The 27,659-nt window shown below is 40.5% G+C and overlaps 1 protein-coding gene across 1 annotated transcript in view; it reads left to right on the top strand.

The window, feature by feature from the left end:
* SHQ1 (SHQ1, H/ACA ribonucleoprotein assembly factor) overlaps window positions 1-27,659 on the top strand; it is a 135,621-nt gene that overhangs the window by 55,694 nt on the left and 52,268 nt on the right. The window contains exon 10 of the mRNA XM_049862428.1: window positions 3,064-3,184. Within this exon, the coding sequence (XP_049718385.1) occupies window positions 3,064-3,184 (121 nt within the window). The remainder of the gene's footprint in view (window positions 1-3,063; window positions 3,185-27,659) is intronic.

The raw sequence follows: 27,659 nt of genomic DNA, 5'->3' as shown, positions 1-27,659 counted from the left end.
GAGTCGATTCTGACTCATGGCCACCCTGTGTATGTCAGAGTAAGACTGTGCTCCATAGAGTTTTCAGTGGCTGGTTTTTCAGAAGTAGATCGTCTGGGCTTTCTTCTGAGGTGTCTCTGGGTAGACTCAAACCTCTGTCTTTCTGTTAGCAGCCGAGAGCATTAATGGTTGGTACCACGCAGGGACTCTGGCCTTCAATATCACTTATGTTGTAATTAAAATATGCCTGTGGGTGAGAGCACCAGCAGTAATCATTTGACATAGTTTCATCTGGGCCACTTTGTTAAGTCACAGTTCTGACCTTAACTTAAGCAAATGTAGTCACATCTTATAGTTTTTAGACATTCTAAGTATTATTTTTTTCTCTTTAACCAATTTATAATGACCAATATAGTAGTAGAACTTTTATTGTCAGCTATTCCCAACCGCATATGAGGAAGCAACATAAATAGTTAAAAATTTTTAAAAAGGCATGGCCCCTGTTTTCTTGGACTTACTGCCTACTTAGCTCTTGAACACTAAGTGTTGTGATACGGGCACGCACAGTGGGTAGCCGCTGGAGCCAGTAAGACTGGAATTTAGGTTCTAGCCCCTCAACTCTGTGGCATTGTGAGCAGGTTCCTTGAGCCTCAGGCTCTCCTGTGAAATGAGCAGGGGGTTATGAGGAGGATCAGCAGAGTTTCCTGCCCACTTCCTTCGTTTGCCAGGTTTAAAGAAGGACTTCCAGGACTAGGGAACTCAGCCCAGGGTTCCCTGAAGGGATGCAGACTTGAGTTGGGCCTTGAAGGCTGGCTAAGATTTCATTAGGTGGAGCGGAGAAGAAAAGGTATTTCAGGTGAAGGGGACCAGTTGCACAAAGGCATGGAAACAAGCCCGTAGGGAGCCCTAAGAGCTTAAGCAGAGTGGAGCTTGACAAAGCAATGCATAGAAACTGAGGCTGGTACTTGTGTGTCAGAAGGGTTAGAGGGGAGAGGGTTGAGTCAGACAAGCAAGAAGATTCTCATACTCTAGCATGAGATGACAGAAGTCTGAGTGAGGGTAGACACTCAGGTAGTGGTACAGAAAGGGCAGATACAAGGGGCATTTTCAAGGAGCAGTCATCAGAACTTGGTGTTTGAGGCTATGAGGCTGTGAGATGAAAGGCATTGCAAGGCTTTATGCTGGGTGATTACCATGTCATCCATTCGTTCTTAAAATACTTAAATTGAAAATCTGCTGCTGTTAAGGTTCCGGTCTGGGTACTGGTGGTTAACCACCAAATAAACCAAAAACCAAACCTGTCCCCATCAAGTCAATTCCGACAGATAGTGACCCTATAGGACAGAAAAGAACTCCCCCCATAGGGTTTCCAAGGAACAGCTGTGGATTCGAACTGCTGAGATTTTCCTTAACAGCCGAGCTCTTAACCACTGTGCCACCAAGGCTCCAACCACCCAATGAAACAGAAGAATTCTTGCTCTTTCTGAAGCTTACTTTCTAGTGTTAATAGTGTCAATTTAGTGGAGCAATTTTGGGATCTTGAGACGTCATTATCTAGTTTATGATTCTTTTATCGTATCATCTCAAAGTCAAGTGAGAAGTGTCAATGAAAGCGTATCCAGCATCTTCTTGAAGCCAGTGTACAGTATTTTCATGTTTCAGGGCTGTAAAGATTAGAATGAAACTGTTAAACTGAAAATGCTGTATTTCACAGATCCAAGGAAGTAGCACTACTCTAGATGTGGTCATTTGCCTCATAGTTAATAAATTTCAAGGCATGTCATGATGTTTGTAGAGTTGTGAAAGGTTCCTTCTGTAGACTTTGGTTGAGATTAAAATTAGGTTTATTTAACAGCCAGGAAGAAGTAATTTGGTTAAACAAGATGTTACTACTTGGTGTTTTTTTTTTTTTTTCAAGTGACTGTATTTGTTGGCTTATTTTTGAAGTAATGGTCTGATATTTTAAAGTTTTCAATCTGAATTTTCTTCATTTTTTTAAGGTGTAAAAATTTGTTAGCACTAGATAATTTCTAATGAACAATGTTGACATAGAAATAAGGAAGTTGGAAAACTAAAACATCTAATTTTTTGTTTTTTTTTTATTGTGGTAAAATATATATAACACAAAATTTGCCATTTTAACCATTTTTAAGTGTACAATTCAGTGACATAAATCACATTCACCATGTTGTGCTACCGTCATTACTGTTTTCAAAAGTTTCCCATCACGTCGATCACAAACTCACACCCTTTAAGCAGTAATGTCTCATTGTACCTCCCCGCAGCCCCTGGTAACCACTTTGGTCTCTATGCATTTGCCTATTCTAGATATTTAAGTGAGATTATATAATATTCGTCCTTTTGTGTCTGGCTTATTTCACTCAGCATGTATTCAAGGCTCATCACTGTCATAGCGTCTATCAGAACTTCATTTCTGGCTGCATAATTTTCCATTGTGTGGACACACCACGTTGTGTTTATCCATTCACCTGTTTATGGATGCTTGGGCTGTTTCCACCTTTTGGTGATGTAAATAGTGCTGCAGTAAACACTGGTGTACAAGTCTCTATTTAAGCCTCTGCTTTCAAGCATTTTGGGTGTATACCCAGGAGTGAAATTGCTGGGTCATGTGATAATCTGTTTAACTTTCTGAGGAAGCATCAAACTAAACTGGTTTCTCTCACGGTATTTTAAAAGCTTGAATTACCAAAACATTATCTAATTAAAATTATGCATTTAAATATTCTTAAAATCCTTTTAGTTTGCAAACCTTCCCTCCCTTATGTTTAATGTGACTGCTTGTGTTTCATAGAGTTTTTGTGGTAACCACAATTAATCAGCTATAGTATTAGTTTAGAGTATAAGGATTTTTCAGAGTTCTTCAGGGAAACAGTAAAGGGTTTTGGACCCAGTAGAACCGATATGTTTTCATGTAATAAAGGATTATTTAAAAAACCCTAAAACAAAGATTAAAACTTTGAGCTGCTTTAAATATATTACCACTCAAGTGTATGAATTTCTCAGTTTAGAAAAATCAGATTCTCTTTTCTTGATGATAACTTGATGTTTTTAAATTTCCTTCAGGTAAAAGTGCAGTTTTAAAATGTCTCCTGGATATTCACAAAATTTTTCAGGAAAACGACCCAGCTTACATTCTAAATGATCTCTACATCTCAGACTACTGTGTGTGGATTCAGAAAGCCAAGTAAGTTTTGAGTTACTTACGAATTTTTACACATCATATTTCTGGAACACTTACTCACCCAGCAGAAAGAAAATAAAATAACCTGGGGAATAAATTTCAATGAGAAGGAAACCCACATAGCTACCAAACACTAAGAAGTAACTTGATCAACATGAGGAGCATGCTGTATTTGCTTTGGGAGGGAGGTGCAGATGGGGAAAATTAATTTTACTAGAAAAAATTGGTATAATTTTTTATACCAATTGCTATAAAAAATTGGTATTGAAACAAACAGTCGTGAGTATTCTTTGCCAGTGCTCTGCCTGTCCGATGTGGCGTCTCAAGACTGGGTATCTGCACTTGTGTTTGTAATTTATTTATAGTGTGGGCATGAGTGTCTCTATGTGTATGAACATCATAGGACACAAACCGAATCAGAACAAGAGCTGAGCATTTGTTGGCTAACCACTGGCTCAGAGTCCATTATTCAAAGTATCAAAAGCAGAATCTTCAGAGCATGCTAGCATGATTTTTGGTGACACATAGATCCAGGAGCCTGTGACCCAGCTCACAGATGAGCTCTTTGCATTTAGTATGTAAATTTAAAAAAATGATTTATCATTGTCTTACTCAGGGAAACAGTAGATTAACTATCAAGTTTAAAAATGCAGTGAATTTTTACTTCGTGGAGGAGTTCTATCGACCTGAGTCTTAGTAGACATGGCCAAATGATCCCTTTCAGTAACAAGAGACTAGGAATTGAGAACACAGAAACACAGTTCTTTACTGGAATGATTCTTAGCTGCTGTGGTAGAAAATGGTGGTGGCGTAGTATCAATCGAAGAAAAATACTCATGACATTTTTACTGTTACCATGATTGGTAAATTGATACTTTGGGACGGCTTTTAATGCCTGTTTTGAGTGAACCACGTAAGAGAATTTATTTTTTATTTCTGTTCATGGAGAAGCAATTATACTGCAGAGCAAAATAAGGAAAAACTTAAGGATATACCTGTTGTATGGCAAATTCTTAGGGACTGTTAAAGATAATTGATAATAACATACAGCAGGTGGTGTCAGCATTTGTATTGGAAATCTAGACTCAGCCAGATGGAAAATTGCCTCTTTAACCCCTGAAGTCATAATGGCATGTCCTCACTTCATTTGATCCTCCTGCTAATTGAGTTTATCAAATACCCTGGTGCCATTCTCTGTTGTTACTTTCATTTTCATAATAAAATTAAATTGAAATAGTCTATTTGTGTGGGTTTAGGTTTTTCTTTTTTAAGGGCAAAGGTTTTTATAAACATGTAGTGAGCATTGAGGTTTGTACTAGGATCCCATTTCCATGAGTGTTTTGATTCTCTAATTGTGACATTCTTTATTAACTACCGAGGAGATCAGAATTCTTTTTTTTTTTGCTGTGAAATATTAATGAATGTAATTTTTTTTGGAGTTTTAAAAAATTGTACTTTAGATGAAGGTTTACAGAGCAAATTAGTTTCTCATTAAACAATGCACATACTGTTTTGTGACATTGATTGCCAACCCTATGACATGTCGACACTCCCCACTTCTCAACCTTGGAATCTCCATTTCTATTCATTCAGCTTTCCTGTCTCCTCCTGCCTTCTTGTCCTTGCCCCTAGGCTGGTGTGCCCATTTGGTCTCATATACATGGTTGAGCTATGTTTATTATTGTTTTATGGGCCTGTGTAATCTTCGGCTGAAGAATGAACCTCAGGAGTGACTTCAGTACTGACTTAAAAGGGTGTCCAGAGGCCATACTTTTGGGATTTCTCCAGTCTCTGTCAGACCAGTAAGTCTGGTCTTTTTTTGTGAGTTAGAATTTTGTTCTGCGTTTTTCTCCATCTCTGTCTGGGACCTTCTATTGTGATCCCTGTCAGAGCCGTCCGTGGTGGCAGCTGGGCACCGTCTAGTTGTGCTGGACTCAGTCTGGTGGAGGCTGTGGTAGTTGTGATCCGTTAGTCCTTTGGACTAATCTTTCTCTTATGTCTTTGGTTTTCTTCATTCTCCTGTGCTCCAGACGGGGTTAGACCAGTGAATTATCACTAAATGGCTGTTCACAGGCTTTTAAGACCCCAGACGCTACTCACCAAAGTACGGTATAGACATTTTCTTTATAAACTGTGTTATGCCAGTTGAGCTAGATGTCCCCCAAGGAGAAGATCAGATTTCATTAAAGGAGATGGGTATGTGCCCTCAAGTTGATGTGGGATTATCAAACTTTCTCTTTCAAAAAAAAATTTTCCCTTGGTTTTAAGTTGTGAGAAATGAAATGAAATTCATAGGTTCTTAATAATTGTGATAATAGTAATTTTTTAATAGGGATAATGTATTGGGCAGTAAGGTAAGAGAAAGAAACCTGCAGGAACTATCTTTGCATTACTCTGGAAAAGTTGTTTTTCAACTTTACCAGTTTGAATATATCGTTCCTTTTCCTAAGTAGTGGTGATGTTTTCACTTTATATCTTAAATTTAACTCTTGTCTAGCCCAGCTATTTTTTCCCTTACTTTTTTTTTTATAATTAAAAACATCATATGGGGAAGAAATGAACCAGAGAGTAAGGAATAAGAAATTAGTTATGAAAATCACGGACATACGCGGCAGTACAATCAAAGCATAACCAAGAAGGTTCACGGTAAAAATAATAGTAAGCTCAGTCATGCCTGAAAAAATAAAGGTGAAATTAGAAAATTTAATAAAAATTAGATAAATGAACAAACGTTTTATTTCAGAGCTTCAATGAAGACTGCGTAAAATTCTATTTAAAATACCAGACAGGCACTACATTCTGACTAGCACAAAGAACAGATAGTTCCTTTGGCAAAAACTTACTGGAATGTGGATAGAAAGTCATTCTTATATGGAATTAATGAAGTTAGGGCAACAGTTAACATAAATTTTGCCTTGGAACCAGAGAGTCATTTTCCTCGTGATAATTGTGTCTCATAGAGTGCATTTGCAAACCGTAATAATCTGAAGCTCCTGAATTCTATTCTGAGTTATAGACTCTGAGTTACTTTTCTGAAAGAGTGTTCTCTCTTCCTTCCCTCACCGTGAGCCTCACTGGATATTTGGAGTATGGTAGCGGATGTTCGCTGGGGTGCAGCATGAGGAAGCGAGTGGCTTGAGGTCATATGAGGTGTGTCTGCGGGAGCCTCAAGTCTTCTGGTTTCAGATGTCATGTTTTTCTACATGCGCCACCTAGACCTAGACAACCAGTTGTCTTCATCCATGGTATGTGGAAGAAAAGCAGAAAAGCAAAGCCCTCCCATCAGAGAGCTTTTCCTGTAGGAACAGGATTTAATGAATCATTTGTCTTCCCCCTGGATGCTCCCATAGCACTTGGTTTAGAGATCATTTGGGCTTGCTCATCCCCTGCCTCATATTGTAGTGATTTAGGTATGCATCTCTTTACCCCCTCTGAAATTTTAAGATCCATAAGAATGAGCGCCAATTTGTGCCCATTAAAGTTCCTTCCGAGCACAATAAATGTTAGCTGAATTGAATGGTATTTATTAGAGCCAATTAAAGGTGCCTTTCTCATTTCATTAAAAAATAGAGGAAATTGTGTTTGTGTGTGTATAGCACTTTGAAATGTATGAATAGGCTGTAAGTTAATTTTTATTGAAATGGTCAGCTACATTCACCATAAGATTGCTTTCTTTTCCTAATTTCCTCTTGGTGGGCTGCCATTGTCAGTAGCAGTGATAGGTCTGATCCCCTGAAGGGTCAGCAGTGCACACCCCTTTATCTAAGCTGGGATGGAAAAGAATGAACTGCAGCTGGTTTTAGCTCTGCCCCTTAACCACAGGACCTCAGCAAGTCGGTTCATCACTTCATCTAATACAACTAGTATTTTCTTTATTTTCCAATGCGTTTGTTTATTTTTATTGTGGTAAATATATATGTCACAAATCCTTTGCCTTTTCAACATTCTTCACATGTACAATTCAGTGATTCCAATGTACTTTTAAACCAACCGAAATAATACTGCACGTGCTATTTTGTAACCCACATTATTCTTGAAATGTTGCTGTCGGTAGTTGCTATCGAGTTGGCTGTGATTCACGGTGACCTTATGTGTAACAGAGGCAAAGATTTCCTGGTCCCGCACCCTCTTCATGGTGGTTGGTACGTTTGAGTCTATTGTTGTGGCTGTCGTATCAATCCATCTTACTGAGAGTTTTCATTGGCTCTCGCCTTTACCAAACATGATGTCCTTTTCTTGCAATTGGCCTTTCCTTGCAATCGGCCTTTCCTAATGACGTGTCCAAAGTAAATGAGTTGAAGTCTCACCATCCTTGCTTGTAAGGCACATTCAGGTTGTATTTCTTTTAACTAATTTGGTTGGGGTTTTTTTTGGCAGTCCGTGGTGTATTCATTATACTTATAATACCTAAAAACCAAACCCATTGCTGTAGAGTGGGTTCCCACTCATCGCGACTCTATAGGACAGAGTAGAATTGCCCCATAGGGTTTCCAAGGAAAGGCTGGTGGATTTGAACTGCCGACCTTTTGGTTAGGAGCCGAACTCTTAACCACTTCGCTACCAGGGCTCCGTATACTTAGAGTAAAAAACATAGTTCCCTATAAATCATTTCCCTTTGTAACAGAATATCCATAGCATAGTATTTTTTGACAACTGATTTATTTATAAAAGGAGTACATGCCTACTGAAGAAAATTTGGTACTATATAGTTTAAATGCATGGTACATTTTTTTTTTTTTATTAACTTTTATTAAGCCTCAAGTGAACGTTTACAAATCCAGTCTGTCACATATAAGTTTACATACATCTCACTCCCTACTCCCACTTGCTCTCCCCCTCTTGAGTCAGCCCTTTCAGTCTCTCCTTTCGTGACAATTTTGCCGGCTTCCCTCTCTATCCTCCCATCCCCCCTCCAGACAAGAGTTGCCAACACAATCTCAAGTGTCTACCTGATATAAATTAGCTCACTCTTCATCAGCGTCTCTCTCTCACCCGCTGACCAGTCCCTTTCATGTCTGATGAGTTGTCTTTGGGGATGGTTCCTGTCCTGTGCCAACAGAAGGTCTGGGGAGCATGGCCGCCGGGATTCCTCCAGTCTCAGTCAGACCATTAAGTTTGGTCTTTTTATGAGAATTTGGGGTCTGTATCCCACTGATCTCCTGCTCTCTCAGGGGTCCTCTGCTGTACTCCCTGTCAGGGCAGTCATCGATTGTGGCCGGGCACCAACTAGTTCTTCTGGTCTCAGGATGATGTAGGTCTCTGGTTCATGTGGCCCTTTCTGCCTCTTGGGCTCTTAGTTGTCGTGTGGCCTTGGTGTTCTTCATTTTCCTTTGCTCCAGGTGGGTTGAGACCAATTGATGCATCTTAGATGGCCGCTTGTTAGCATTTAAGACCCCAGACGCCACATTTCAAAGTGGGATGCAGAATGATTTCATAATAGAATTATTTTGCCAATTGACTTAGAAGTCCCTGCAAACCATGTTCCCCAGACCCCCGCCCTTGCTCCGCTGACCTTTGAAGCATTCATTTTATCCCGGAAACTTCTTTGCTTTTGGTCCAGTCCAATTGAGCGGACCTTCCATGTATTGAGTGTTGTCTTTCCCTTCACCTAAAGCAGTTCTTATCTACTGATTAATCAATAAAAAACCCTCTCCCACCCTCCCTCCCTCCCCGCCTCGTAACCACAAAAGTATGTGTTCTTCTCAGGTTTGCTGTTTCTCAAATCTTATAATAGTGGTCTTATACAATATTTGTCCTTTTGCCTCTGACTAATTTCGCTGAGCATAATGCCTTCCAGGTTCCTCCATGTTATGAAATGTTTCACCAATTCGTCACTGTTCTTTATCGATGCGTAGTATTCCATTGTGTGAATATACCACAATTTATTTACCCATTCATCCGTTGATGGACACCTTGGTTGCTTCCAACTTTTTGCTATTGTATACAGAGCTGCAATAAACATGGGTGTGCATATATCTGTTTGTATGAAGGCTCTTGTATCTCTAGGGTATATTCCGAGGAGTGGGATTTCTGGGTTGTATGGTAGTTCTATTTCTAACTGTTTAAGATAACGCCAGATAGATTTCCAAAGTGGTTGTACCATTTGACATTCCCACCAGCAGTGTATAAGAGTTCCAATCTCTCCGCAGCCTCTCCAACCTTTATTATTTTGTGTTTTTTGGATTAATGCCAGCCTTGTTGGAGTGAGATGGAATCTCATTGTAGTTTTAATTTGCATTTCTCTAATGGCTAATGATCGAGAGCATTTTCTCATGTATCTGTTAGCTGCCTGAATATCTTCTTTAGTGAAGTGTGTGTTCATATCCTTTGCCCACTTCTTGATTGAGTTGTTTGTCTTTTTGTGGTTGAGTTTTAACAGAATCATATAGATTTTAGAGATCAGGCGCTGGTCTGAGATGTCATAGCTGAAAATTCTTTGCCAGTCTGTAGGTGGTCTTTTTACTGTTTTGGTGAAGTCTTTAGATGAGCATAGGTGTTTGATTTTTAGGAGCTCGCAGTTATCTGGTTTCTCTTCATCATTTTTGGTAATGGCATGGTACATTTTTAAATGACGTTTGTATTCTTTTATGTACAACAAAGGAACAAGTAGGGTATTAATTGTGTTTTTGCTAAATGGAAAAAAATTGACGTTTCTCTTTTTTTTTATTTTAATTTTTCTAAATTTTTATTGTGCTTTAAGTGAAAGTTTACAAATCAAGTCAGTCTTTCATATAAAATCTTATACATATCTCGCTGTGTACTCCTAGCTGCTCTCCCCCTAATGAGACAGCGCTCTCCTCCTCTCCACCCTGGATTCCCATGTCCATTCAGCCAGCTTCTGTCCCCTTCTGGCTTCTCATCTCCCTTCTTGATGTTTCCCTTTCTAAACAATAAAATTAACATGTAAAACTATGGCTGTTTTTGATAAAAAATCTGAGCTTGTTAAGGTACTAAATCACACTTTTCTCCTGTTTTTTGAGGTAGGTAGTAGTTATGGGGAAAAAGAAAATATGTATCTTTTGAAATGCTGAACCTTTGTTCATTTAACTGATAAATAGCTAAGTCTGATTACTACTCTTGCACTTTCATTTTTCACTGTTTTTAAGCATACTTTTCTCCTCTAAATGTAATCTTATTTTATGACCTTTGACCACTAATGTAGGAAATATATGTCATTGTTGCTGTTAGTTGCTGTCGAGTTGGTTCTGACTCATAGAACTCCGTGTACAACAGGGCAAAACACTGCCCGGTCCTGCCCCATCCTCACAATTGTTACGCTTGAGCCCGTTGTTGGAACAACCACTGTGTGTAGAGAGAAACACCTCCATCACTAAATAGTTACATGCCATTTGACAAACGCGGGATCTCAGTTTTCTCCCTTGTACATGAACCCCAAGCCGTTTCAGCACTGAAATCTTAAAAAAAAACAAATACTTTAGACCTCGTCATTGGTTTATGCTGCTCCGCTTGCTGCCTGTGTGAATGTGCTTTGATGGGGGGATAGGTTATGCTCCTGAGAACGGCATAGGTACGTGCATCCCTTCTTTTTGGGTCTCTCATGTTCCTGGTTCGTCTGTCAAAGGGGTAGGGGGTGGTTCATGTGCAGAGGTGCAACATCAGCATTGAACAGAAAAGTGGAATAATTCATTGTTTCAACCAGTAATTACTGAGCCCTACTTTGGGCCAGTTCTGCTCTGTCTTATAGGGTCGCTGTGAGTTGGAATCGACTTGAAGGCAGTGGGTTTTTACTATGGGCCAGGCCCTGAAGCGGGTTTTGGTGGTACAGTGGTGAACCAGAGAGACACGACCCTCTTAGAGCTGATCTTCTAGCAGGGGGGTACAGGTGGAAGTGCAGTATTACGCTGTAGCCTGTAGCCTGACAGCGGCTGCAGTGGACGTACCTAGGAAGATCCAGAACCTAGTCTGGGGTACGGGAGAAAGGGTTTAAGGTGAGAACTGCAAGATCAGTAAGAGTTGGTCACATGGAGGTAGCAAAACCAGGGTGAGGAATACTTCAGACAGTGGGGACAAGAGAAAATGGCCTTTCGAAGAGCTCAAAAGTTCAGGATGGATGGTCAAAATACGGGATTGGGGAGGAGAGAATGAGGTCGAGGAGGTTTGTGGGGGCGGGCCTCGCAGATCTGTGGCCGTATAAAGCTGTGTGGACTTTGTCTTAGGAGAGTGTGGAGCAGCTGAAGAGTTTGAAGCTGTGGAGTGGCTGTGTGAGTGATGTGATGAGATTTACATTCTGGGAAGATCTACCTGGTCACATTATAAGGAATGAATTGGGGTGCGGGCAGAGCTCAAGACTGAAGGGCTATTTGGGAGGAGCCCTGGTGGCACAGTGGTTAAGCACTGAGCTGCTAACCAAAAGGTCAGCAGTTCAAACCTATCGGCCGCTCCATAGGAGAAAGATGTGGCAGTCTGCTTCTGTAAAGATTATAGCCTTGGGAGCCCTATGGGGCAGTTCTACTCTGTTCTGCAGGGTCGCTATGAGTTGTAGTCGACTTGACGGCAATGGGTTTGGTTTATTGTTTGGTGATCCAGGCGAAAGGCAATTGGACTGTAGCCTGAGCAAGGGTATGGAGAGTGGGGAAGGAGACTAGAGGTCAGACTTGAGTGGTATATAGCCGGAACTAGGATAAAACCAAAACCAAACCCACTGCCATCAAGTCGATTCCGACTTTAGTGACCCTAGAGGACAGAGTAGAACTGCCCCGTAGAGTTTCCAAGGAGCGCCTGGCGGATTCGAACTGTCTACCTCTTGGTTAGCAGTCATAGATAGCACTTATCCACTGCGCCACCAGGGTTTCCGGAACTAGGATAGGACTTAGTAATTGATTGGATGAGGGGGAGAGTGAGAAGGGGGAGAATCTAAGGTGAGGTCCAGGTTTTGGCTTTACAGTTACCTGGGCCTTGGTGGTGCATTTGCTGAGATTAAAAACGAATGGATGTAGTTCGGGAGAGAAGGGAGAGGGACAGAAGATGAGTTCAGTTTCAGCAATGTTTATTCGAGGCCTCTAAGGAATATCCATAAAGAGGTGGCCAGGGACATTTGGATCACAGCTGAGGAGGATGTATGGAGAAGACTTTGGACAAAGAAGCTGTATGAATTAATAGCAAAACATAAAACATGCTATCTAACTGCATAGTGCTGATTGTAGTTGTTAGGTGCTGTTGAGTTGGTTCCAACTCATAGTGACCCTATGTACAACAGAACGAAATACTGCCCATCCTGCGCCATCCTCACAATTGTTGTTATGTTTGAGCCCATTGTTGCAGCCACTGTGTCAGTCCATCTCATTGAGGGTCTTCCTTTCTTTTGCTGGATCTCTACCAAGTATGATATCCTCCTCCAGGGACTGGTGCCTCCTGATAACACGTCCAAAGAATGTGAGATGTAGTCCTGCCATCCTCCCTTCTAAGGAGCATTCTGGCTGTACTTCTTCCAAGACAGATTTGTTTGGTCTCCTGGCAGTCTATGGTGTATTTGATATTCTTCACCACCACCATAATTCAGAGGCATCAATTCTTCTTCAGCCTTCCTTATTCATTGTCCAGCTTTCACATGCATATGAAGTGATTGAAAATACCATGGCTTGGGTCAGGCGCACCTTAGTTCTCAAAGTGACACCATTGCTTTTCAGCACTTTAAAGAGGTCTTTTGTAGCACATTTGCCTGATGCAGTATGTTGTTTTGATTTCTTGACTAGTTTCCAAGGGCGTTGATTGTGGATCCAAGTAAAATGAAATCCTGGACAATTTCAATATATTCTGTTTATCAGGATATTGCTTATTGGTCCAGTTGTGAGAATTTTTCTTTATGCTGGGGTATAACCCATACTGAAGGCTGTGGTCTTTGATCTTCATTGGTAAGTGCTTCAAGTCCCTTTTCCCTTTCAGCAAGCAAGATTGTGTCATCTGCATATTGCAGGTTGTTAATGAGTCTTCCTCCAGTCTTGATGCCGTGTTCTTCCTCATATAGTCCAGTTTCTTGGATTATTTGCTCAGCGTACAGATTACATAAGTATGGTGAAAGGATACAACCCTGGTGCACACCTTCCCTGATTTTAAACCACACGGCATCGCCTAGTTTTGTTCGGACGGCTGCCTCTGCATCTAGGTATAGATTCCTCAGGAGCAAAATTAAGTGTTCTGAAATTCCCATTCTTCGAAGTATTACCGGTTGTTTTTTCATGTGATCCACAGTCAAATGCCTTTGCCTAGTCAATAAAACACAGGCAGACATCTTTCTGGTATTACCTGCTTTCAGCTAAGACCCATCTGACAGCAGTGATATCCCTCATTCCATGTCCTCTTCTGAATCAGGCTTGAATTTCTGGCAGTTCCCTGTCAATGTACTGCTGCAACTACTTTTGAACAAGCTGCAAAATGTTACTTGCATGTGATATTAGTGATATTATTTGATAATTTCTGCATTCTTTTGGATCACCGTATGTGCTGCATTCCACATATGAATATAATAGTAATCACAAGTGGATGTATCGGGAAAATAACATCATGCAGAGAAGTAGACAAATAAAACCTGTATGCAACATGGTAAGCAGATTTCCTGGTTGTGACTCTGATATGTTGGAAGGGCAAGAATGAATTTGAGGTTTTTTTACATTTGGATCACACTTTACCTATCCTTATGCAGTTGTTGTTGTTAGTTGCCATCAAGTTGCTTCAGCTCATGGCAACCTTGTATATAACAGAACAAAATGTTGCTTGGTCCTGTGCCACCTACCTATCCTCTCAGTACAAGTTTCCCTCAAGTCAGTGCCGACTCATGGCAGTCGTGCGTGTATCAGAGAGAACTGTGCTCCATAGGGTTTTCAGTGGCTGATTTTTCAGGAGCCAATCCCTAGGCCTTTCTTCTGAGGCATCTCTAGGCGGACTGAAGCCTCCAACTTTTTTGGTTAGCAGCTAAGTGCATTAACTGTTGTACCACCCAGAGACTACCTATCCTTATAAAAAAAACCCATTGCCATTGAGTCGATTCCTACTCATGGTGACCCTGTAGGACAAAGCAGAACTGCCCCATAGGATATCCAAGGAAGCAGACAGCCACATCTTTTTCCCGGGAGCGGCTGGTGGGTTCAAACTGCCAAGCTTTCAGTTAGCAGCCAAGTGCTTAACCACTGTGCCACCAAGCCTCCTTTCCTATTCTTATACCCATTGCCATCGAGTCGATTTTTACTTGTAGTGACCTTATAGGGCAGAGCAGAACTGCCCTATAGGGTTTCCAAGGAGCACCTGGTGAATTCAAACTGCCGACCTTTTGGTTAGCAGCTTAAGATAACCACTACGCCACCAGGGTTTCCTCTGTTTGAATAAAAGCATCTACAGCTAGCCTGGGGTCATGATATTTTATTAATGGGGCCAGATACGAATTTCTCATTTCTCCATTCTGCATCCTGGAGACTGTGTCAGTACTCTTGACTTAGAGATCAGTTGGTTACATAAGAGAAACCCACTCAGACTTTTACAGTAAAAAGGAGGGCTGTCTTAGGAGGCTTCAGGGTACCTCTGGAATCCAGAGCCTGGAAGTACAGCTGGATTCACCAGCTCAAGTCACAAGCAAGTGAGGCCGTCAGCTTGCTCCCTGGTCTCTCGTGTTGCTTCTGCAGGTCAGCGCCACTCTTCTCTCTGTGCATGTCCAGGAGGGTGGCTGCCCCACAGCTCCTGCCTTTACCTAGCCTTAGTTTCTTTAGAGATGGACTAGCATCCCTCACTTGGCCCAGCCTGGGCCTTTGTCTTTTCTGGTCTAGTTGGCTTTGCTAAGCATAGGATGGGGGTGCCCCCTAATGGAACACACATGGCCCCAGGGCCTGCTTTGTTAAGCGGGTGAGTGGCATATGTCAGAGAAGAGTGCACATGGGCCACGCAGACACCTCAGGAGAACGCTTCTGTAGTTCTACAGCTGTGGGAGAGCTCATGACACCTCCCATCGCCTGTGTCAACACTAATAGTCATAATAAATCTAAATACTGAAGGTGATTTCAGGCGTCTGTTAAATTCAGCCTACAAGTAAATGATAATCAGGCCCTCTAGGTGGTTTTGTTTTTTTAATTTTATTTTACTTTTGTATCTTTTGTATGAGAAGTTACTACTCTGACAAACGGTGAATGTCAAACCTTATGCTGTTAATGATTAGCATATAGAAATTTCAAGAAACAATTGTGCATAATTTCAAGCAAGTTAAGCCTCTCTTGAATTGAAATGCTTTGTAAGGTGCTTATTCTGGCATGTCAAGTTGCTCTTTAGTTTCACTGTTTATTTTTAATTAAATCCACAAATTCACCCTGGATGGAAGTGAGTTTTATCTCCATAAGAAAAGATTAGTACATGCCAGTATCCATTCACTTGCGTCCTTTCAGTGTGGTTTCATATAGAAAGGATTTACTTACTGGTTCTTTACCTTATCACCAGTAGTTCAGCGGTGCCCACTAGGGACTGGTGCTCTTCATTAGACTTCTCTTACAAGAAATGTGCCAATAAATCATAGGATTACAGATGTTCCTACTGATTGAGGACGAAAATAACCCTTTGTAAAGATGTGAATGCTTCCCGTAACTACGCTTGTTGAGAAAACTGGCAAAGAATTATATAATTGAGTGTTAAAGTTTCGCAGGGTTTTTTTGTGTGTGTGCTTTAGATGAATGTTTATAGAACAAATTAGTTTCTCATTAAACAATTAACACACATATTGTTTTGTGACATTGGTTGCCAACCCTGCATGTGTCAACAGTGTCCCTTTCTTGACTTTGGGTTCCCCATTTCCATTCGTCCTGCTTTCCTGTTTCCTCCTGTCTTCTTATCCTTGCCCCTGAGCTGGTGTGCCCACGTAATCTTGTATGTGTGGCAGAGCTACATTGATAATTGTTAGTTTTATGGGCCTTTCTAATCTTGGGCTGAAGGGTGAACCTCAGAAATAACTTCAGTACTGAGTTAAAAGGGTATTCAAGGGCCATACTCTGAGGGTTTTTCCAGTCTCTGTCAGACCAGTAAGTCTGTTTTGTTTTTTTTTTTTGTGAGTTAGAATCTTGTTCTACATTTTTCTCTAGCGCTGTCTGGGATTCTTTACTGTGATCTCTATGAGAGCAGGTGCTGGTGGCAGCCAGGCACTGTCTAGTTGTGCTGGACTCACTCTGGTGGAGGTGGTGGTACTTGTGATGTTAGCCCTTTGGATTAATCTTTCCCATATGCCTTTGGTTTTTTTCATTCTCCCTTGCTCCAGATGGGGTGGGGCTGGCAGGCTACTTGCAAGCTTTTAAGACGCCAGACTCTACTCACCAAAGTAGGATGTAGAACATTTTCTTTATAAACTATGTAACGACAATTGAATTAGATGTTCCCCGAGACCGTGGCCAACAGCCCTCAGCCCAATTATTTGGTCCCTCAGGGAGTTTGGATGTGTCTGTGAAGCTTCCATGACCTTGCCTTGGACAAGTTGTGCTGACTTCCCCAGTATTGTGTACTGTCTTACCTTTCATAAAGTTACCACTTATCTATTGTCTAGTTAGTGTTTTTTCCATCTCCACTCCTCCCCTCCTAGTTGTTCTTTTTTGTTTGCTTTGTTTCATTTGTAATTTCTATTCTACTTTTCTTTGGTTTTTTAAAAATTAAACTTCTTATTTTATAATAGTTTTAGAGTTTTTTTTTTCAGAGTTACAGAAAAATTGCAAAGAGAGTACAGAGTTCCCATATACCCCACACCCAGTTTCCTCTTTTATTGACATCTTACGTTTGTATGGTGCATTTGTATTGTACATTTGTCACAATGAATCAATATTGACCTATTCTTATTAACTAATGTCCATAGTTTCACATTTCCTTAATTTTTACTTGTGTCTTTTTTCCGTTCCAGGATCCCATCCAGGAGACCACATTTTGTTTTTTACTAAGAACCCAAATCAGTAATCCTCAGTTTCTTGAGTCTTTTAATTATCCAAGAGCTTAAATGCTATTGAAAGGCAGTGAAATATTATCGAGATACGAAGATACCTTTCTGAGGAGCATAATATAGACAAACATTCTAAACATCATGAAGCTAGACTGTGAAAAAATAGGTTTGGCATATTTGAGAGTTTTTATGAAATTTGGAAACATAATTCACTTATCATTTACTTATACCGTGGGCATCATGATTATGATATATTAATAAAAATGGAGAAGGTTCATAAAAATAAATTGGGCAAGGCTTTATATTTTCATACTAATTTTTTTACAGTGGAGGAGGTTAGAAGAAAAGTGCGAATAACAATTCTTTTAAAAAGATAGACTTTTTCTGAGGTGAATAAGTAGCTCAAAAACAGAAAGGATCATGCTTTTATCGAAGAGTATTGTGTTTATCCAGCCCATCTTACAGCTGTGGCTGGGTGGTTACGTTTGCCTCTCTTCTTTCTTGTTTTGGTCCCTGGTACGTGGCCCTAGATTTCTTAGGTCCTGGGTTTTGGCTTTCTGGAGTCATAGCTTTTTACAGGGTGGTATTAGCTACTATGTCAGCAAATTGGTATTTTCTCTGCACCTCCTTGTTCTAATGTATTTTTTGTACCTCAGAGCTCTGCTTCTCTTTAGAGGAGACCCCCAGGATCAAGTGGGTTCCGGTGATGATGGATTTAGTCAGGGTTTTTAAGCCAGCGTTCTCTTACTTCACATAGAATTTCCACAGTGCTTGGGTTGTCTGAACATCTTATTCAGAGAAGAGGCTTACGTTGATAAATGTGGCATGTGTGTGGTTATCGTACTTAGAAAGTGCTCTGTTTAAGGCGAGCTTTGTCAAGAGCGCCCTTTGAATGGAGTCATGAAGCTTTTTTCTTTTAAACTGACAACTTCAAGTACAATTTTCCTTTTCTTCTGCCTGTTATGATTGAAACCCAATCCTTATTATAACATAATTATCTCAACTGAAGCCAGCAGGGAGTCACTGCCTTCATGTAAGGGGTGTGAAGTCCCCTAAATAAACAGAGGATTAATTACATTCGCGGCATGCTGCGAAGGTGATGAAATTGATTGTGATCATTTGACTTGTCTCATTTCCTGCTCTGACTACTTTCTTGAATAAATAGAAGCTGTGAAAATAATAAATAGAGCTACAGAGCTGTACTGGGCGTGGGGTGGGAATGGTGTTGGAAAGGACCTCCTTGAGGTATATTTCCAGATTTTAAGCGATTTACATCATATTTATTTTAGATAATTTTATCATTGATTATTCTTTGACTGTTCTCAGCTTTCCAGTAAATAGTTTGTGCTTCAGAAAATACAGATATTAGCAGTGTGTTGACAGAATTTGACGATTTGTATTTTAATGAACGCGTATCAGCAAGTTTCTGATCCATTTTTAGATGCTTTCATTTAGCGTGACCTTTTGTTTAAACCTAACCAAATTTTAGTTTACACCTAAACTAGGGAAAATGTTGGCTGTTACGTTTGCTGGGTCTTTTTCTCAGAGGAGCTTTACGCTTTTGTTTAAACTTCAGATGACAAATTAGTGCTTTCACAATTCAGATCACGTTTTCAATTGTTTATTTTATGTTTGTTTTGCCTCCTTTTCCTGGAAAGTTTTATAATATTCTAAAATTGTGATTTTTGAATTACACATTTATTCTCTAAATCTTCTACTGCGGTAGCCTGCACAGCAAGGTGCACCCACCCCAGGGAGCACATAAAACCACCTTTTGGAGTGCAGAGACTATAATAGACCTTCTGTCGATGGTTAATTTTTAACAAAGAAATTAAGCTTCGCTAATATTTAACATATAGGTTGACGGGAAAAGTCGTATTTTGTGAGTGTGTATCAAACATGTTACAGTGATGGAATGTGTGATCGGAAGTTTAGCGGCTACACAGCTTCATGGAGCAGCCAACCTTAACTCCCAAGAGAAGCACATTTATTCCCAAGGCCTGAATTATGCCACGGAAGGGTTGTCTCTGAGGAAATTTGGGTTTGGGTTCAGAGACTCTAGTCAGTCTCTGCCGGCTGCCTAAACTAGGTCAAGGACATAGAAATTCAAGTGCTGGAACTTGAGATGTTATGCCAGATGTAAAATGTTCACTTCCTTCTTCCAGTTGTATCTCCCGTCTGCCTAGGGAAAAGAAAGAAGCCTTCTTCTGAATGCAGGGCTTTTGTCATGGTGGCAGTACGTATTTCTTTGGTACAGTCGACTTGGCTTTATTCTTTGTTTGAGTGATTCTTAGGTTTTTATTTACAGTGTTAAAGAACAAAAGCGAACTATCGTATTGAGGAAAAAAGAATGAAATTTGAAATGCACAACATATGTTTGGGGGCGGAGTATGTATAGGTTGAATCTAAAGATGTATGATCCCATGAGGAATGATTTTGCGATTTCATTGTTAATTACTGATTTCACGAAAAAGAGGACCTAAAGAAATCTGGACTGTGAAAGTCCTAGAGGGTGAAGGTCTTATTCAACTTGGTACCCCTGTGCTTAATAAAGTACCTGCCGTGTATTAGGCGCTCCAACTCCGCACTCCAAAAGGTGGTTTTATGTGCTCCCTGGGGTGAGCGCACCTTGCTGTGCAGGCTACCGCAGTAGAAGATTTAGAGAATAAATGTACAACTCAAAAATCACAATTTTAGAATATTACAAAACTTGCCAGGAAAAAGGAGGCAAAACAAACATAAAATAAAAACTGAAAACGTGATCTGAGTTATGAACGTACTAATTTGTCATCTGAAGTTTAAACAGAAGCGTAAAGCTCCTGTGAGAAAAAGACACCGCAAATGTAACAGCCAACATTTTCCTTAGTTTAGGAGTGAACTAAAATTTAGTTAGGTTTAAACAAAAGGCCATGCTAAATGAAAACATCTAATAAATGCTTGTTGAACTGAAAATTTTCCTTTTAATTCAGTAAAAAATTTCAGTGGAAAGAAATGGTTTTACCCTCTCGTTACACAATGCTAACCCTATCCCTTATAGGACTTTTGATGTATGCCCTACTCTTCATTTCCTAGTCTCGGAACAAGGGTATGTGTGCTTATATATGCACATGCTGTGTATCCAGATAAATAACAAAGGAAACATGGAACCTGAGAAAGTCAAACCAGGTTGGGGGTGTGTAAGAGACAGAGGGAGAGGTGTGTATGGATATTTGGATAGTTGTTAGGTGCTGTCAAGTCGCTTCTGACTCATAACCACCCTATGTACAACAGAACTAAACACTGCCTAGTCCTGCACCACCCTCACAATCGTTGTTACACTTGAGCCCGTTGTTGCAGCTACTGTGTCAATCCATTTCACTGAGGGTCTTCCTCTTTTTCACTGACATTCCACTTTACCAAGCATGATGTCCTTCTCCAGGGGCTGGTTCCTCCTGGTAACATGTCCAAAGTGTGTGAGATATAATCTCACCATCCTTGCTTCTAAGGAGCATTCTCATTGTACTTCTTCCCAGACAGATTTGTTCATCCTTCTGGCAGAAGCAAAGTGTGTGAGATATAATCTCACCATCCTTGCTTCTAAGGAGCATTCTCATTGTACTTCTTCCCAGACAGATTTGTTCATCCTTCTGGCAGACTGTGCTGTATTCAATATTCTTTGCCGACGCCATGATTTTAAGGCGTCTATGCCTCGGTCTTCCTTATTCATCATTGAGCTTTCGCATGCATATGAGGCAATTGAAAACACCATGGCTTGGGTCAGGCACTCCTTAGTCTTCAAGGTGATGCCTTTGCTTTTCAACACTTTGAAGAGGTCTTTTGAGCAGAATTGCCCAATGCAATGAGTCTTTTGATTTCTTGACTGCTGCTTGCATGGGCATTGATTGTGGCTTCAAGCCAAATGAAATCCCTGACAATTTTAATCTTTTTAGTATGTATCGTGATGTTGCCTATCAGTGCAGTTGTGAGGATTTTTGTTTTCTTTATGTTGAGATGTAATCCATATTGAAGGCTATGGTCTTTGATCTTCATCAGTAAGTGCTTTAGTCCTCTTCAAGTGAGGTTGTGGCATCTGTATAACACAGGTTGTTAATGAGACTTCCTCCAATCCTGATGCCCTGTTCTTCTTCATATAGCTTCTCTGATTATTTGCTCAGCATACAGATTGAATAAGTATGGTAGAAGGATAACACCCTGACACACAGCTTTCCTGACTTTAAACCATGCAGTATCCTCTCATTCTGTTCGGACGACTGTCTCTTAATCTATGTACAGGTTCCTCGTGAGCACAATTAAGTATTCTGGAATTCCCATTCTTTATAGTATTATCCTTAATTTGTTATGATCCACACAGTCGAATGCCTTTGCATAGTTAGTAAAACACAGATAAACATCTTTCTGGTACTACCTGCTTTCAGCCAGGATCCATCTGACACCAGCAATGATACCCCTGGTTCCACGTCCTCTTCTGAATCCGACTTGAATTTCTGGCAGTTCCTTGTTGATAATACTGCTGCAGCCGCTTTTGAATGAAATTCAGCATAATTTTACTTGTGTGTGATATTAATAATATTGTTTGATAATTTCCTCATTTGGTTGGGTCACCTTTCTTGGGAATAGGCATAAGTACGGATCTCTTCCAATTGGTTGGTCCGGTAGCTGTCTTCTAAATTTCTTGGCATAGATTAGTGAGTACTTCCAGTGCTGTACCCCTTTGTAGAATGTTACAGGGTGAAAAACATCACGAAGTTTAGTAAAGCAAAAAGGAAGTTTTATTCGGCATATATTCAAAAAGGCAAAAGTGGGACGCAAACAAGCATGCTGCTAGAGCGATGTCTGTCTGAATCTGAGGGAATATTACAGAACAGACAAAAGTGGGAAAACGGACAAGCATGCTGCCACAGCCATGTCTGTCCAAGTCCAGAGAATATTACAGAATAGGCAAGAATGGGAAAATGGACAAGCATCCTGCCACAGCCTTATCTGCCCGAGTCCAGAGAATGTTACAGAGTCATCAGAATATATTAACACTACAAAATGGGCAAAACCGTTGAAATCCTCACCTTTTCACAGATTGGCTAGAAACGGTGATCTTACATTCTGGATCATCTTTTTTAGTGATCACTGGTGCAGGTTTCAGTAGCCAAAAGCCAAGAGGGTCTTCATGGGCCCCACAAATTTTCTGTTCACTAAATGCTAATAGAAAAATGTAAGAGTGGAAAGTCTTTTGTGTTCTGGCTTATGTGAAAGGTTCCCTAAAAGATATTTTCCAAGATTATTCTATCTCTTGTCTTTATCTCAGGGCTCAGTTGATGTGTCCTTGTGAGTCCTTGTGAGCTCATCTCCAGCTGGGTCACATTCTCTAGGCTCAAGGACAGAATAATGAGTCCAATATTATTTCCTAAATCAAGAAACATCTCATCTGATATTCTGTCAGTTCCTGGAGCCTTGTTTTTTGCTAGTGTCTTCAGTGCATCTTCTACTTGTTCCTTCAGTACCGTTGGTTCCTAATCATATACTACCTCCTGAAATGGTTAAAAGTTGACCAGTTCTTTTTGGAGTAGTGACTCAGTGTATTCCTTCCATCTTCTTCTGATGCTTCCTGTGTCGTTTAATATTTTCCCAGTAGAATCCTTCAGTATTGCAGCTCGAAGCTTGAATTTTCTCTTCAGTTCGTTCAGCTTGATAAATGCTGTGCCTATTCTTCCCTTTTGGTTTTCTGTCTCCAGGTCTTTGTACATGTCATTATAATACTTTACTTTGTCTTCTCGAGCCGCCCTTTGAAATCTTCTGTTCAGTTCTTTGACTTCATCATTTCTTCCTTTTGCTTTAGCTACTCGTCATTCAAGAGCAAGCTTCAGAGTCTCTTCTGGCATCCATTTTGGTCTTTTCTTTCTTTCCTGTCTTTTTAATGACCACTTGCTTTCTTCATGTATGATGTCCTTGATGTTGTTCTACAACTCATCTAGTCTTCGGTCATTAGTGCTCAGTGCATCAAATCTGTTCTTGAGATGATCTTAAAATTCAGGTGGTATATACTCAAGGTCGTACTTTGGCTCTCGCGGACTTGTTCTAATTTTCTTCCGTTTCAACTTGAACTTGCGTATGAGCAATGGATGGTCTGTTCCGCAGTCAGCCCCTGGCCTTGTTCTAACTGATGATATTGAGCTTTTCCAGCCTGTCTTCCCACAGATGTAGCCACTTTGATTCCTGTGCATTCCATCTGGTGAAGTCCACTTGTATAGTCAGCGTTTATATTGGTGAAAAAAGATATTTGCAGTGAAGAAGCCGTTGGTCTTACAGAATTCTGTTCTGTAATCTCCGGCATTGTTTCTATCACTGAGGTCATTTTTTCCATAGTTTGGATAGTTGGATGGATAGATGTTTAGATCACTTGCATGTCACCTACTGAGTGCTGAGTAGTATTGGTGCTGAGTGTGATGTTGGGGCTGCCAAGCAGCTTCCCAGGTAAGTTGGACTCAAAATTGACCATCTTAGGACGTACTGTTGCCATGTCTAGAGATAAAGAGCGTGAGCTGGTTGAGAAGGAAGTAGGTGCTCCAACCTTCAATTGTAGGCCGTTTCCCCAGGCCAGCATCTTTTCCAAATTATATACCTGAGCAGAAGGCTAATTAAGTGATCTGAAGGATACCATGTGTGGCCATTCGTTTCAGTTCCATTTCTTATTGATGGATACCTATGAATAACAGAGTTTTTTAGATGAAACCATGTTTATCTGAAATATGTATACTTGAAAGCATTTCCTTTGCATGTCGTTTGGTTTGTAAAATGATTTTAGATTCTGATGGAATCCAAAATGTATTGAGCAGTGGGGGAGTATCATACTCAGTTATGGAGGTAAGGTCAGGGTCAAGATTTCAGCCACCTAGGAGCCCACTCTCTAAAAAAAAGAAAAAGGGGGCTAATTGGAAATTGTTGTTTAGGAGGTAACAATACTGTTCTGTCGTGAAAAATCACAACTGGAAAGCTAAATGGAAAAGAAACATGTATATAACTGTATATACTGAACTGGCTCATTCACATTAAAAATATATATGTTCATAGAACAAAAATCCTAGAAGGAAGAGTGTTAATAAAGGTTCTCTCTGGTTTGTGAAATCATGGGCAACTTTTTTATTTTTTACTTTTTTTTTGTACTTTTTACAGTATACATATATTTTAATTTTTTCCCCAGATTCGCATTTTAAGAAATTACAAGGGTGATATAAATGCTGTTATAATTTTTTTCTGAAGTGTAGCAGAATATCATAGAAGTGAATAAAGTAAAAGGTGTTCACTCACTCACAGCCCAGCCAAATGAATAAATGAGTGAAAAAAGAAAGCCCCAAATGAGATGAGATAAACATAATAATTAGATAATTCATCAATACTAATTTGAGTTTGTGCAGATATGAATTTAGCATTTAAATCAAGGAGTAATGGGACACTAGGGCCAATGGAGGTTGAGTGGTAGAGTTCTTGCTTTCCATGTGAAAGACTGAGGTTTGACTGGAGGCCAGCGCACCTCATGCGTAGTCACCGCCCGTCTGTCGGTGGAGGCTTGTGCGTTGCTATGATACTAAACAGCTTTCAGTGGAGCTTCCAGACTAAGACGTACTAAGAAGAAAGGTCTGGAGATCTACTTCCGAAAATCAGCCAGTGAAAATCCTTTCTATTGCAATGGTTAGGTCTGTAACTGATTATGGGGATGATGCAGGGCAGAGCAGCTCTTCATTACCTTGTGCATGGGGTCACATGAGCCGGAAGCTGACTTGGCGGCAGCTAACAACAAACCAAACCCACTACCATCGAGTCGATTTCGTTCAGATTTGCAGTTTCTCTCATTGTGTTGGTGCATCATTTTATTTTTTCTATAAACAGTGAATCCTGTCATTGTTTTGGTACACATTTTATTATTTCTGTAAGTCTCTAATGTGTGTGTGTTCTCTGAGTTTTACAACACATCAAGCTACAGATAGAATGCGCCTCTTCTATCGTAGTATATTTGTCCCTCTTTTCATTGACCTGAAGTCCTGGTGGCACAGTGGTTAAGAGCTCAGTTGCTAAGCAAAAGATCAACTGTTTGAACCCACCGGATGCTCCTTGGAAACCCTATGGGGCAGTTCTGTTCTGTCCTATAGGGTCAGTATGAGTCAGGATCAACTGGAAGGCAGTGGTTTGGTTTTTTGGTTTCTTTGAACTGCTGGTATCTTGTGATGGATGAGATAATCACTTTACATCACAGATTGAGAATTTTGAGGTGTACTTTAAATGACAAAGTCAAGTGTGGACAACCTTGTTCTGCCAACCTTGTTTTCTCCAGACTCTTTCCTGGCCTGTAACCCCAGGCTACGTATACACTCAGAGTTGTCCTCTGGGAATGTTATTTTTGATACCCTACTAGAGCTCAAAGACATTTTTTTTTTGCGCAAAGAATGAAACGGCTCACATACAGTATTATGCACTCTTGTACTATTGCAAGGAAAGCTTGCCAGCCAATTTAGATTTTATTTCTATCCTTAGAATAGAATGCTTCAGGAAAATAAGGGTTTAGTTCTTCCTGGAAAAAATTGACTTCGGTTTCAACTTGTTACTTGGAATTACAGTTATCAGCACCTGTCCTGTCTACCTGTTTTAATGGGCACAACACTTCTAGGGACTTCACTTACGCTGTATTAGCCAAAGCTCCCTGAATAAAAATATTGGCAAAAGATCCGCACTGTATTACATTCTGGATTAATCATTAAAACCAAGCTTTCGAAACTCAAGAAATTGTGTGTCTTTTCTTACTGTAGGACTAAGGCAGCAGAGCTACACATTCTTACTTTTCGGAAGCTTTATTATAATCCATGATTTCAGGTTGAAATCCCAAATCTAAATTTTCACGTGATAAATCCTAGACTCATCTTACCTTTTTATCAGAGATCTAACCTTGTTCCAGGTTTGTATGAGAACAGTTTTGTTGTTGTTTTTAAACAAAAACCACACAGGTCTTCCCATCATTTGTGTGGCTCATCCAAGTAACACTTTTTCAAAGATCACCCAAGAGTATAAGATGGGCTCTTCTCTCAGGCCTGTGCGTGAGAGAGAACACAAGGTACTTATTTTATATCTTTCGAGGTCTTGTTATCCTAAGTGGTAGTAGTGACAGTTTTAAAATTGTGACTGCTTTAGCCTTGAGCATTCATTATTCAGCAAAGATTTAGGAGTGCTTACTATGTGCACGGAGGCCTAGGGCACTGTGGTTAAGAGCTTGGCTGCTAACCAAAAGGTCACTGGTTCAAATCTACCAGCCACTCTTTGGAAACCCTATGGAGCAGTTCTACTCTGTCCTATAGGGTTGCTACAAGTCCTGTGCTAAGGTGTGGGGGCCTGCAATGGGAAACAAAACTTAGAAATGGCCCCTACCCTCATGGAACTTAGGGTCTAATAGAACAGAGAGATTAATCAAGTAATCACATACACAAAAAGTACAATTAAACCATGGAAAGTGCTGTAAAAGAAAAGATTCATGCTGCTATGAGGGCATGTGACAGCTGACCCAGTCTGGTGTGAGGGAAGGTAGGGGGAGTGTGTCAGGGGAGGCTTCCTGAGGAAATGTTAGCTTGGAGTAGTGAAGCAGGAATTACCTTAGGAGAGGGATATAGCAGGCCTTCTGGGTTACCATGTGCAAAGGCCCTGTGGCAGGAGGGAATTTCGCATGTGCTCAAGGAATTGAAAGAAAGCCAGGCTGGCTGAAACACAGAGAATGGGTGTGTGTGTGTGTGTGGGATGGGATGGGGAAGGGTGAAGATGAAGCTGGTGATTTAGGCAGCGCTCAGGCTATACAAAGGGAGCTCTGGTGGTACAGTGGCTGAAGTGCTCAGCTGCTAACCAGTAGGTTGTTGGTTTGAACCCACCAGCTGCTCTGCGGGAGAAAGATGTAGTATCTGCTTCTGTAAAGATTTATAGCCTTGGAAGCCCTATGGGGCAGTTCTACTCTGTCCTGTAGGGTTGCTATGAGTCAGAATTGACCTGACGGCATTGGTTTTTTTCAGGCTGTACAATACTTTACAAGTAACGTTAAGAATTTTTAGAAACTAATTTGCTCTGTAAACCTTCATCTAAAGCACAGTTAAAAAAAAAATTTTTTTTATCTCAATTTTAAGAGCAATGTGAAGCCAGTAAAGGACTGTAAGCGTATGATGAGATTTGCGTTTTGAAAAGATCACCGGGGCTGTGGTGGGATGAGCTTGGTAGACCAGTTTGTAAAACTGTTACTTGAGGGAGGAGTGTACCCTGGACTTGGATGGAAGGATTTGGGAGCTAAAATGGATTTGGGAAGTGTTAGGGATTAAATTATGCCCGCAAAGACTGTGTTGTAAATTTTAACCCCTATACCTGTGGATGTAATCCCATTCGGGAATAGGGTTTTCTTTGTTATGCTAATGAGGTCATATCAGTACAGGGTATGTTTTAAACCAATTACTTTTGAAATATAAAAGAGCAGATTAAGCATTAATGGGGGAAATATAGATGCCAAGTGGAAATCTCCAAGAACACCAAGAAGAAGCTGAGGCAAGGATTTTCCCC

This window comes from Elephas maximus, chromosome 20, assembly GCF_024166365.1.
Source record: "Elephas maximus indicus isolate mEleMax1 chromosome 20, mEleMax1 primary haplotype, whole genome shotgun sequence".
NCBI lineage: Eukaryota > Metazoa > Chordata > Mammalia > Proboscidea > Elephantidae > Elephas > Elephas maximus.
This window is presented reverse-complemented; position numbering and strand designations above follow the sequence as displayed.